The sequence below is a fragment of the Abrus precatorius genome, unplaced genomic scaffold, assembly GCF_003935025.1.
Source record: "Abrus precatorius isolate BTA unplaced genomic scaffold, Abrus_2018 Scaffold11, whole genome shotgun sequence".
In the NCBI taxonomy this organism is placed as follows: Eukaryota; Viridiplantae; Streptophyta; class Magnoliopsida; order Fabales; family Fabaceae; genus Abrus; species Abrus precatorius.
In genome coordinates, this window is record NW_020874303.1 from 2,995,971 (window position 1) to 3,009,649 (window position 13,679).

Sequence of the window (13,679 nt, forward strand, 5' to 3'; positions counted from 1 at the left end):
AATGATTCAATTGTAACAAACTTTTTTTTTTGTATACATAACTATACCCAACTTATCCCTTTCAAATTCAATCAACAAAAACATATCTTAAAATACTTAAAATTTGTCCTTAACGACAAAAAGAGAAGAAGATAAAAATACGTAAACATGTCTAATATGCAATTGTGACAAGTTTAATTGGAATAACTAAAATAGATTAATAAACACTGTATTATACTCAAATATTTAAACATAAGGATTGCTTCTACTCTTCACAGAAGTATATGCTAAACTCAAAGATGAACGGGCATATTTGTAAATATAATTAATAAAATCCCGATGACGCATCATTTTATAAAATATAATAAACACTATCATATAACTTATTTATAATATAGAATAAATAATTTATATACTAACTTTTAAGCTGAAACTTGATTTTCCCTCAATTAAATAATAAAAAATATACACAAAATAGTGAAGGGAAATTCTAACAGATTCATGTATTTTGTTCACTCAAATTGACATGTTAGTGACATATAATTCATGCATGTAGTTAAATAAAATTTTAAGGATTTTGTTTAAGTGTTGAAGATAAATAACTAATAATAATAAATTTTTATTAAAAAGAGAAACAATTATTGTATTTTTATAGCTTTGATATGATAAATGTGTATTTTTTTCATAAAAAAATTATATTTATAATTGTTTAAACTATTCAACCTCAAGAGCTGAGTTTAACAAAATTAAAATTTTAAATAATAAAGTAATAAAATTTAGACTTAATAATGACCATGTAATTTATAACATGTATTTCATTCAGTTTATTTTGAAAAAATGGTCATTCATCACTTAACAAATATTATTTTTATAAATTTAAATATCAACAAATGTATAAATTTTGTATTGCATAACATTTCAACTCAAATAATAAACAACTTTGAACTCTATTCTATTCAAAACTTGATTATTTTTATTTTCTTAAATTGTATTTTTAATTTAAAAGTAATTAATTTCTTCTTATGGATATGGGTCAAAAAATTAATATTTTTCAGGTCATCTACAACTTGCTGCTTAATCCATTAATTATGGAAATCAATATTAATATTTTTACATATTTAAAAATTATGAAAATTTAATCTTAACATTTTTTTGTAAATAAAAATTTTTTTATCAAAAGAAATTTAAAATAATTATATCATAAAATTAAATCTTTTAATTTCTTAAAATGCCTCCTAAGCCATTTTAAAGTTCTATAATGTACTGCAATATCAAATAAAAATGATAAAAATATATTTTTATGGTTAACCCTTTTTTTTAAATGAAAATAAAATTTATGTGACTAGAATAAACTTTTAACAACCTTTATTTAATAATAGAAAATGTGAAAAAAAAAAGTATATTAAGGCGGTATTACTTGGAAACTCAACCTAGGTATGAGAACGAGATTAATCTCAGCCTTTGATTCGTGACTCATTGACTCATGAGAAAAAGTGAAAAACCGTGCAAAGTCTTCGTCTCTTAGTTACGGTGATATAATATTTCTGTGTTAATTCAAACCCTTGTTCTGCAAATTGTTGTTATGCCATTACCACAATCATCACCCCCACTGCGTTAACCTAAGCGTGATTTATTGAATGCTGAAATATCAAAATTTGATGTTCAATTGAAATCAAGATGAGTTCGGTGCCAAAGGAAACAATTGAAGTCATTGCACAGAGCATTGGCATCACCAATTTATCCCCCGATGTTGCCCTCGCTCTCGCTCCCGATCTTGAGTATCGAATTCGAGAAATCATGCAGGTTCGTATCAGCACCTTCTTACACCCTTTTCTGCAATTTTGAATTTTCCGTGTGTACTTTATCACTCGCTTGGTGGGTTTTCGTTGTAATGCAATAATCTGGTTTTGAAAACGCAAACTTTTAATAGCCGATTTAGATTAATGATAAGACCCACTTTCAATGTTACGTGAGAACTTGTATATTTGAAAAATGTGTTCAGTTGGTTGACCTCGGAGGGTGGCGTGACTGTTCTGGTGTGGAGGTCATAGTGATGCTTGTGGTTGAAACGTGTGAGTAGTGAGGTGAAGAGGTGTTCATGCAAGAAACACTCTAGTGCCCGAGTGAGTAAGTATTTACGTAGCTGAGCATGGTTTGCCCTCTTTATTTATAGAAACACTCTAGGGTGTATCTGGATTAGGTGGGAATCCTATTTTGGTGACCTCATGAGGGGAGGTGACTGTAATGTGTAATGTGAACAAGAAGAGTGAGTATGGAATTTTCTCTATAAGTATTGTTGAATCCTGAGTTTCTTACAATGAAGGGTTGTCTCCAAAAGGAATTAGTGGCAGATACAGAGAAAAGAGTGAAGAAAGAAACAATCAGAGAGAAGCGAAAACAGAATCAATTTTCCCATACTCTTCCCTCCTCTAACTAACTGTGTATATACCATCATCCACCTCACACATAGTCTCTCTACCGTGAATTCGTTATTTTGCTTCTCTCACTCGTTCGTACACACAACTAATGGATCCGCTGTCACCTGACCACTTAATGATGCCGCAGCTTTAGCCTCCTTGTCATTTTCCATATTTGCCCTTTTCCTCCTTTGTATATGTGACAGTGACGTAAGTGAGTAATAGTATAGCCAAAATTAGATGTGCCCATTCTGGGACAGGAGGATCTATCCTTGTTGAGGGGATTAGGTGTACTTTTGTGAACCTTGCAGTTAACAAGGAGATGGAGTTGTGTTGAGGTGTTTATGGCTGGGTTTGATACAATTGCGCCTCTCACTTTGGTGCAGTGGAACACAACCTAGGGTGAGAGGGCCACAATTATTCGTGTGGACCAGGTCGGGTTGGTGTCCAGGCACTTGTTGGGCTGTCATTGGTGATGGCCCCTATGAGTTGTCCTTGTGACAATGTCGGTGGGCTTCATGCTTGCGGCTGTTCTGGGCGTTGCCCCAGATCAATATGAATAAAATTCCATTAATGAGTGGTTGGAATGTTTGAGCATGCTAAAAGGGTTGTATCAGTTTATAGTATTTGATATATTCCTTTCATTGTTGTTATGTATGAAGCACAAACACATCACTTGTTTGAAGTGTTGTGTTGTTGGTCACCTTTTTCATACCAACACCTGCCTGACATGTGTCAAACACTCATTTTTAGGTCTTTAGTTAAAAAATTACTTTTTATTGACTCAGACACTTGAGTGATGCTTCCATACAATTGGACGAGCTGACATCTTTATAAGAATAGACACACTAGTAATTCTGAAAAAAACTTTCATTTTTTTAAATTTTAGAAAAAGTCAGTTTATTATATGAAAGATTAAAAAAAACAATGTCTTACTTATTTTGTGAGACTCATTATCATAAGGAAAAAAGTGAATATTCAAGAATGTACAAAATATTAATTATTGATTTAAATCTTTTCTTATTTTGCTCATATTTCATTTCGTTTCATTTTAGTTTTTCACTTTTTCTTTTATGTGTGTGTATGTATGTGATGTCCTATATTTGGGACATTAGCCATTCGGAGTGTCAGTGTGAAAGTCCCTGCATAGATTTGTTATACTACTATTACTTGAGTTTGGCTGATGAACAGATGGGCTTTTTTTAAAAATTGAACAGGAGTCAATAAAATGCATGCGCCACTCAATGAGAACGTTTCTCACTACAGATGATGTGGATAGTGCTCTTGCATTGAGAAATTTAGAGGTAGTGTGCTTTACTTTTGATATGTTACTTTGCTTTTAGAATTTGATTACATGATATATTTTTGAAACGTGTGAATTGGATAAGATGGGTTTTCAAGGTAGCATATGTTGTTTTTACTTTGTAAACAATATTTTAAAGTCACATGTGAAAGTCATTAATGGGTAGCTGACCTCACTTAGTATGATAAGGCTTGGTTGTTGTTGTTGTTGTGTGCAAATCAGTTTAACTTTGATAGTGTATCTATGAAAAGGCACTAAATTGTCATTGAGGATGGTATGTCTCTTGTGGTATAGGCATATGAGGGTAGTCATTGTAGAAGTAGAATGCCACATTCATATGTAGATATTTCTTTGAAACTCCTAAAATGGGAAACACTTCTCTGTGTGAATTGTGTTTATGTGTGCCTGAAATATTTATCACCATGTCCAGTCTGCCCCAGTTTGTTAAAAATTTTAGGGTTAAATGTGCTTTTGGTCCCTCATAATTTGTTTTGTTTGTCTCCACTTTTTTTAAAATAATTGATTTTAGTCATTAATTAGTGTTAAAGGATGATGTGACTAACTCAAATGTAGTCATGTGTCAATGTTTTTGTGCTATGCGCCATTTTTTGTTGGAGTCACATCAATGAGAGGGACCAAAACCAACAAATCTAAAAAATGTAGGAATTAAAACAAAAAGAATAATTTTATAGGGATCAAATTAAAATTAAGTATATTTTGAGAAATTAAAAACATATTTAAGCCAAAATTGTAACTCTGAAATTTCTTTGTTCTGTTTTGATTTATGGCAAAATGTTATGGTGTTGTTCGATTCATATAGTCATTTTCATCTAGTGAGACTTGGTTGTTATTGCTATTATTGCATTGTGTTGTTTTTGTTTTCATTTTGCTTATGTTTTTATTTGTGTATCAGCCGCTATATGGTTTCACCTCAAATGATCCTGTGCGGTTTAAAAGGGCTGCTGGACACAAGGATTTGTTCTACATTGATGATAAAGATGTGGATATCAAAGATGTAAGAAATTTCTATGTACTTCAGGATTGCTTTTCTGATAAACACAGTTTTTGCTTCCTGATATGATATTCTCACATTTCTTTTCCTGATTTGAATAGCTCATTGAAGCTCCTTTACCGAAAGCACCCCTTGATACATCAATAACCAGTCACTGGTTGGCTATTGAAGGTGTCCAACCTGCAATTCCAGAAAATGCTCCAGTTGAAGGTATTTTTCTTGACAGAAGTGTGATAAAACTAACCTCCGTACTCCTTAGTACTGTGTTTTTATCAACCTCACTGTTTGTACGATATTATGGCCAATTTTCATCTATCAAGCCAGCCTGCATGTTTTCATGGTCAACCTTATTGTTTGTATGATAATATGCTATTTTGTATTCATTTTATGGTAAAAATAAAATAAAATTGATTTTCCTGATGTTGACATTTTTGCTTGCACTATGTTACTTGCAGCTCCCTCTGAGATAAGAAAATCTGAATATAAGGAAGATGGGCTTCCTGTTGATGTTAAATTACCTGTTAAACATGTAATAACAAGGGAGCTTCAGGTATACACATTATTTGCAATGTACTCTTTTGAGAAGTTTCATATATTTTTATCAATGTTAATGAACTTTATTTCTTCTACAGCTTTACTATGAAAAAATAATTGAGCTGACTTTACATAAGCCAGGCTCTATTCCTTTTAGAAGAGCATTGGTTAGCTTGGCAACAGACTCAGGACTCCATCCCTTGATTCCTTATTTTACACGCTTTGTTGCTGATGAGGTATTGACTAGTCTATGTCAGTGATATTTTTTGTCAAACTTCTTAATTTATTCACTGAAATAGACTATAAGTACTCATATTTATCTTTTTTCCCATGTCATTTCAGGTGGCACAAAATTTAAATAATTTAACTGTTTTATTTGCCTTGATGCGCCTTGTGCGGAGCCTTTTGCAAAATTCTCACATACACATAGAACTTTATGTAAGTATGACGCTATTGTAGATATCTTTGCATCTATATATCATCGTCAGATTATTTTTGTCATGTATGACAACACTCATGAGGTTGTGAGGTTGATCACTGATATGTGATTTTATTAATAAGCACAAAAACCTTACTGCAGTTTTGGTCATGTTTGGGTTAAAGATTAATTGATTAAAAGGAAGTTATACCTTTCTAAAACTTGAGCATTTACTACAGTAAAATGTCTCTGTGGTTTTAATTTCTGCCTAATAATATTTTTGTTAAAACCTGCCAGTTACATCAATTGATGCCGCCTATAATTACTTGCGTTGTTGCAAAAAGGATAGGAAACAGAGTATCTGATAATCACTGGGAGCTTAGGAACTTCAGTGCTAATCTTGTTGCTTCAATATGCCAAAGGTGTGAAACTTCTTTCTGTTGAATGATCAGAGTATAAATTTCCATGGTAGAGCTCATTTAATTAAGATAACATTAATAACTGTTGCAGCAACTGCACTAATATCATTCTTTCTGACATTTTGTAAAGATTTGGTTTGGAGACTTATTTCCTCATTATTTGTAATTAGGGCAGTTGTTCCATATTTCTTTTAATTGGTTCAGATTTGTTGCCCATAATTCCTAGGATAACATTAATTCCCTAGCCTGTGTATATTGTGATCAGCATCGTACAGTGGAGATCATCTGTCGTCAGAAAATAGTATTCTGATTTTTCTCATATTTCAAGTTTAACATTCTTTAGGGTGGGTAATTGATTCATATTTCTACAATTATATATTTCAAGCATTCCATGGTACAAAAAAGAACAATGAGAAGGTCTGCTACTAAATCATGTTATGAGACTTTGATTGCTTCTGGTTTAACTGCACGGTTAACATGTGTTCTGAAAGGCTGTAGACAGTAGAAAAAAGGATTATTGATACGCATACCAAAATTTTCCTGGATAATTTAAGACTACATATACTTTGGTTTATGAAGGATGAATGTTTTCTTACACCTTTTGACATTGCATTGGTTGTGAACATATTAAAATAATAATCGTAGAAGAATAAGAAATTCTCAGCTTGTATTTATCATTTATATTTTTTGAGTTTTTATGTTCCATGTATCTGGAATTTTACAGATTTGGGCATGTTTATCACAATCTTCAGCCACGTGTGACAAAGACATTTCTTCATTCTTTCTTGGACCCTTCAAAAGCTCTGCCTCAACACTATGGTGCAATTAAAGGAATAGCAGCTCTTGGATCACGACTGGTCTCTTCAACCTCAGTATTTTAATATTAACCTAGTAGATTGATAGATGGCTTGTGGTTGTGAAATTGACTTCATATTAATTTTCTGATGATCTCTTGCAGATAATAACTTACTGAAGACATGTGTACTTTTCCTTTTTAGATTAGATATGATTGTTTTCAATACAGACAGGGCATTCTTTTACAATTTGTTCAGTTCTAATCAACCATTAATAAAAGTTAGACATGATGTTACATTCTCAATTTTTTGCATGCATTATATTCCTTTTTTTCCTCTGGCGTTTCTAGTTTAGGAGAAGAGACTGATTTCTATTTTCATTATTCAATCAAGGAATTACAGAGAAAATAAATAGGCAGAGGAAGAATCAATCAGAGAAATTTTTCTTGCCCAATCAGATTATAAAATAAATTAAATAAGCGAAAATAAAGAAAAGATCAAATCAGAATTAGACAGATTCAAACCAGATTTTATTCTATCCTAACTTTCTAAAAATAAAGTATTTACACAATCTCAACAGGGTTCACAGGCGACGATTACACTTTGTGATTTAGAATCTCTAGTTGTATCGGTGTCAGCTAATGAATGCATAATACTCCCTCACTTTGAGCAGGTTCGCCTGCTTATACTTCCAAATCTTGAGCCATATTTGCATCTTCTTGAGCCAGAAATGCAACTTGAGAAGCAAAGTAATGAAATGAAGAGGCAAGAAGCTTGGCAAGTTTATGGGGCCTTGTTGGTGAGTTGTAATCTTTCATTGGGTTTAAGTTTGACACTCTGTCAGTCTAAAACAATTTTACTCTGTCAAATTATTTGTTGCCACGTTGAATTTGACGACTTGTCTGGTTATGTGATGTGGTAACAATTCGTTGGATGACACTGTAAAACTCTTTACACTAAGATTGCATTCAAATTTATGTAATTATATAGAATACCTTCCTTTGATTATGCACAATAAATCTGTTTCCCCTTATCATCCCTTTAGCTGATTACTGAAGTAATTAACTTTTCAGGATGCAGTAGGTCGATGTATGCATGAGAAGGTCAAAAAGTTCAGCAGTTTGCTCTCTCCTCCAACTGTTAGTTCAAGAAGCACTGGAAAAGCCATGATTGCGATACCAGGTATGACTCTATTTTATTACATTGGGATGCCTTAGGGTGTTTGCTGTAAGAGATTCATCTCTCTCTCTCTCAAGGTTAACTTTTAATCCGATCAGAGACACAAACTAGGGGAAGGGGAGGGGAGATAGGATTGATGATGGAAAACATTTTATTTATTATTAAACTCAAAATAGTAGATGAAAAGCAGTGGGAAACTGAGCGCCCTACAAAGAAGTAATTATTAGATGATCATTTATTCAATAAGCTTTTATGACATGAACGTTTATGTTTATAAATTTTACCATGAAACTTATTTAAATAAGCTAAGAAAAGTTTGTGATAGATTTAAGTAATTTTCACAAGCTTTGTATAAGCTCTTCTAGATGTCCCCTAAACTAACAAGGAGTATATATAAAAGCTGTAGAAATGTCATACTGTATAATAGAAGATTATTTGTGGAAATAAATAAAATACTTCAATAAAAAATCCTGCTGGTGGACTTTCATGTTTTGAGATATGATGTTCCCTCCTGCTGGTGGACTTTCATTGGACACTTACCTGGAAGTACTGTAAGCTATCTCAACACTCTTAGGATGACCTGACTATTAATTAGGCCAACCTACCCTCCCCCTAAATATATAACTTTAAAAATTATACATATATAAGAATTGTATCAGTTGAGAGTGCGAGGAGAGTTGTGTTTTAGCTTACTATCAAAATGGATTGTCAAGATTATGTTTTAAGTAAAATCAATTTTGACCATTTATGCAATACTAAATGGTCAAAATTAGACCTTCTTACACACTCACATGATACAATCCCAACTCATATATTGAAGTTGCATTGAAAGCATGAGTTTCTCAATGTGCTTCCCCAACTATTGCTTTGGATAACTTAAAAGGTTTCAATCATAAGCTGGCTCATTTTGCATCCATGTATCCTATAATTCCAATGCTGCTTTAAGCTTATTATGTGATAGTTATGCTCTATCTTTATTCTTTACTTTCCAATTAATGAAGGCAAACGTAAAGCCAGCACAGACAATCTAATGCAGCAACCTCCATTGAAGAAACTTGCAACAGATGGTCCTGGGGGTGTGGTACCAATGAACTCCATGTCAGTTGACATGCAAGGCTCAACAGGTGGATTTTCCAACATGATGGGGGTTCCCACTGTCGGCATATCATCAATGGGCCGTCAATTATCCAACGACAACGCGCTGGGGAGAGAGATTGGAGATCAGCAAAGGAAGGTGTCTTCCACTCTTGCTCAAGCTTGGAAGGAGGACATGGATGCAGGACATTTGCTGTCATCGGTGTATGAATTGTTTGGCAAAAGGGTGTTGCCATTTGTTCCAAAACCTGAAGCATGTATATTTTTGTAGCACTAGTTGCACTGCTGATGTTTGTTTTGCATGCAAGAGTGCATGTAAAACTGTGACTAGCTGTCGATTTGTGTCAAATATAAAACAACGTTGGCGAGAGTGGAAAATCACCTGTATTTAATTTCTTTAATTTTTTAACTCATGGAAAAACCATGTAAAAGTTTTTTTTTTTTCTCAAGTCTAAGATGATTTATATAGCATTGATATTATCTTTTAACGATATTGCTAGTCCGATGCCAATTAGACAATTATTTGTTGATGCATCCAATGTACAATTCTAATGGTGGTTTTTTAGTGGTTAGTGCATTGATTGTGATGCTCCAAGGTGATGGTAATGAGGGATAATGTTTTCAAATGGTCTCTGGGTAAGGCATTTTAGGGAGGGATGGGTTACGGAGGTAAAAGACAAAGGAGGGGGTGGCTTTACAAGTTTTATTGGGTAGCATCGGCTAGAAAGGTGACCAAAGCATAGGGAAGGTGACAATTATTAGGGTGAAGGAGAGAAGTCCCACTTCACATTCATAAAAAAAATAAAAAATAAAAATTCATAGACACAGTTATTCTTACCTATTAGCATATACTGACATGGATTTCTATTAACCATCTTAGCATTAATAGAATCATGATTAAATTGGAACCTTTTTGAAAAAGATAATTCTAAATCCTCCTACTCTTTGTCCTTCTAATTATTAAATTGAGAAAATTTTTAATATATAATATCTTTTACTTTCAAAAAATGATCTTTAGAACTGAGGTTAAGCATTAATGATGTCTATTTTTTGCGTTCTATTTAAGTGGGTGTTTGACGAGCGCGTTCTGCCTCATCGATTCCTGAGCCCACAACCGACGTTAGGAGAACCGTCGACGGCGCGGCAACCGTCGTCGTTCATCAGCTTCTGCATGCACTCTTTTTGGGTGGCGAGCAAACGGGGCTACATTATCACGGGTTGAAAAAGTCAGTAGAAGATTATAAATTTAAAAATTAATTAACACATTCTTTAATAAACCATGACATGCATAAAAAAAATACCTCATTAGTACTTAAAAAGGATAACAAAACCTTATTAAAAATTAAATTAAATGAGACAAAAATTATATATTTATAGTCATTAAAAATGTTTAAAAATTATTAATCATCATAACAAACTTAAATGTTTTTAATTTTTTTTATATTTTACATATGCTTTTAAAAAATAACCGATAAATAATTTTTTTGATGTTTCATTGGTTCATTAATTTCCTTTGTAAAAGAAGGATTTTAATAAGTTATTGAATCTTAAATTTATCACTTTTTTTCAGCTCCTATAAATATTTTTTACTTTGAATTCCTATGTTATTATTGTTTTATCTAATTATTTGAGGGTTTATGATGAATTAAAGTGATTTCATTAATTTGAAAAGAAATTGAAAATGCAGAAAAGTTTAGAGGTCACTGCTACCGCTGCAAACACTTGTTTTGGCTTTTCATCTTTCATTCGTTTCCAATTCCAAAATGAACGTCAACATGAAAACTGAACTCAATCTTCATCTTCTCCTAAAACCCTAAACCCCCAATTCTTCAACATATTCCGCATTGTAGAAAAACCAACCCTAGAACCCCAAACCATCTACAAGAACGAAAAATGGCCATGCTTCCCCTCACAAACCCCAACGAGTTACTCTCTTCCTCCTTCATCCCCACTTCAATTTTCAGAAGCAGCGTTTCTCCGAACCCTAGAAAAAGAACAAGCGCCTCCCAACCCCTGCGACGTCATTTCGAGTCCGTGACCTGCTCCTTCTCGTCACTTGACAGCGCAAAGATTAAGGTTGTCGGTGTCGGTGGCGGTGGCAACAATGCTGTGAACCGCATGATTGGTTGCGGATTACACGTGCGTTTTTCCTTCACCATTTGTAATTACAAATGAACTTTTTTAAATTATTTTTTCGAACCCCATTTGGCGGATTTCTTATTGGGTCATTTATTTTTGTTATTTAATATTTTATGAATTATTTACAGTTGTGATGAGTTTGGTTGGCTTGCTTCTTTTGGTGGGATATATTTTTAGTTTTTATTATGGTTAAAAAAAATTTATTCATGCCAGTGTCATGGTGAACTGAAGACAGTGTAACTTTTTTTTACCATTAGCGTTGTGTGATTTATGTAGTCGAATTTATTTAATTGAATAAGGCTTTTTTGTTGTTGTATTGTTGGTGTTTTGCTGCTGAACTTCAAAGTAGTGATTGCTAATGTTGTATTCTGATACGTTTTTTTAATCAGGGTGTAGAATTTTATGCTATAAATACCGATGCTCAAGCACTGTTGCATTCTGCTGCTGAGAACCCTATCAAAATTGGAGAACAGCTAACTCGTGGATTAGGTCAGATACTTTCCTTCTATTGTCTCTGAGATTCCTTTGTTCTTGATTGTAACTTTCATATAATTTGATTTTTGTGTGCGTGTGTGTGGCTTCACTCCAATGTGTCCTTTGATTCAAATTGCTTCATAGAGATGCAGGTATTTGATTCAAATTGCTTCATAGAGATGCAGGTACTGGTGGGAATCCACTTTTGGGGGAACAAGCTGCTGAGGAATCACAAGAAGCTATTGCTAATGCTCTTCGTGGCTCAGATTTAGTGTTTGTAACTGCTGGCATGGGTGGGGGCACCGGGTCTGGTGCTGCCCCTGTTGTAGCTCGAATATCAAAAGAGGCAGGTTACTTGACTGTAGGTGTTGTTACCTATCCGTTCAGCTTTGAGGGACGGAAAAGATCCTTGCAGGCAAGTGTCTTTTCTTTTCTAAGTTGAGAATATGACTAATACAATATATGGATGCTATTTTTGGTTTTACTTGATACTGCTATCCTTAGAATGCTCAAAGAGTTGGAATTTCCTTTTTATTTTCCATTCATATTGGTTGATCATATCCATCTTTGTTATGGCTAAACTGTGATAATGTATTTCATCAATTGCTTGATGTTTATTATATTGTGATGCTGTGAAGAACAGAAGATACTTTGAGAGGTTAAGTTTAGATGTCATTCTTTCAGGCTCTGGAAGCCATTGAAAAACTGCAGAAAAATGTGGATACTCTCATAGTGATTCCGAATGACCGTCTGCTTGACATGGCTGATGAGCAGACACCTCTTCAGGATGCTTTCCGTCTTGCCGATGATGTTCTACGACAAGGAGTACAAGGAATATCAGACATCATAACAGTGAGTTGATTAACAATTTATTTATATTTCCTCATCTGGGATCCCACTAGATTGGTAGATTGCAAAGAGAGAGTGGGGGACAATAAAGGCCTGAATCATTCTCCACCTCCTTCCAAGGCATTTGAGTGATTGCTCCTCCTTCATAATTGGAAATTTATTTAATGTCAAATACATTCAATGTCAACTTATTTGGATGATATTAATCATTATGTCTTTTTGTAGATACCTGGGCTTGTAAATGTGGATTTTGCTGATGTAAAAGCTGTGATGAAAGACTCTGGAACTGCAATGCTTGGTGTGGGTGTTTCCTCCAGTAAAAACCGTGCAGAAGAAGCTGCAGAACAGGCTACATTGGCTCCTTTAATTGGATCATCTATTCAATCAGCTACAGGTGTAGTATATAATATTACTGGTGGAAAAGACATAACTTTGCAGGAAGTGAATAGAGTGTCTCAGGTACTTCATAACTCCTTATAGCACCTGTTGAAGTAACTTTTCAGCATTTCTTTTGCACTTTGATCTCGTGCATTTGTTGCAAACATGTGTTTACTGTTTTCTACATTTCATAATCTTTTGTAGGTGGTGACGAGTTTAGCTGATCCATCTGCCAATATTATTTTTGGGGCTGTCGTTGATGATCGCTACAATGGGGAGATTCATGTGACAATCATCGCCACCGGCTTCTCACAGTCGTTCCAAAAGACACTACTAACAGATCCAAGGGCAGCGAAGCTACTTGACAGAGTCCCTGGAGGCCAAGAAAGTAACACAACATCGCCACCCCTCAAGTCCTCAAACTTTCCATCCACAGTTGCATCTCGAGGACCTCCACGAAAGCTCTTCTTTTAGTTGCTTAGTTCTTTTACCCTTCTTTTTTGGTTGTAGTATTCAGCTGTATGAAGCTTAATTATGGTATCATTCTGGTGATGATCTCTTTTCTTGAATTCGGAGACTGTTTTTGCAAACTTTTTTTTTCCCCTTCAAGTACATGACCAAGGATTGTAGTGTAACAAACGGCTTGCTTGTAGCTCACTGAAACGGCATTTTTGTCAAAGGAATGGATG

General features: G+C 34.0%; 2 protein-coding genes across 3 annotated transcripts; both read left to right on the forward strand.

Annotated features, from left to right (window-relative positions):
* The first annotated feature begins 1,411 nt into the window (after positions 1 to 1,411).
* On the forward strand, positions 1,412 to 9,667 carry LOC113854520 (transcription initiation factor TFIID subunit 6-like). Of its 2 annotated transcripts, none has more exons than XM_027485535.1 (12): positions 1,412 to 1,782; positions 3,614 to 3,700; positions 4,613 to 4,714; positions 4,813 to 4,921; positions 5,167 to 5,261; positions 5,344 to 5,481; positions 5,588 to 5,683; positions 5,961 to 6,085; positions 6,807 to 6,939; positions 7,550 to 7,675; positions 7,950 to 8,058; positions 9,057 to 9,667. In XM_027485535.1, exons 1-12 carry the CDS (start codon positions 1,657 to 1,659, stop codon positions 9,419 to 9,421), a joined length of 1,611 nt encoding a protein of 536 aa, XP_027341336.1. In that variant the 5' UTR covers positions 1,412 to 1,656; the 3' UTR covers positions 9,422 to 9,667. The 2 variants fall into 2 exon arrangements, with proteins under 2 accessions (XP_027341336.1, XP_027341337.1); XM_027485536.1 differs by having other exon boundaries at positions 1,541 to 1,782; positions 9,120 to 9,568.
* Positions 9,668 to 10,841: 1,174 nt separating this feature from the next.
* Positions 10,842 to 13,625, forward strand: LOC113855203 (cell division protein FtsZ homolog 1, chloroplastic-like). The gene is made up of 6 exons (XM_027486739.1): positions 10,842 to 11,289; positions 11,679 to 11,778; positions 11,949 to 12,178; positions 12,448 to 12,615; positions 12,838 to 13,071; positions 13,195 to 13,625. The coding sequence occupies exons 1-6, from the start codon at positions 11,044 to 11,046 to the stop codon at positions 13,462 to 13,464; spliced, it is 1,248 nt and encodes a 415-aa protein (XP_027342540.1). The 5' UTR covers positions 10,842 to 11,043; the 3' UTR covers positions 13,465 to 13,625.
* The last annotated feature ends 54 nt before the right edge of the window (positions 13,626 to 13,679 follow it).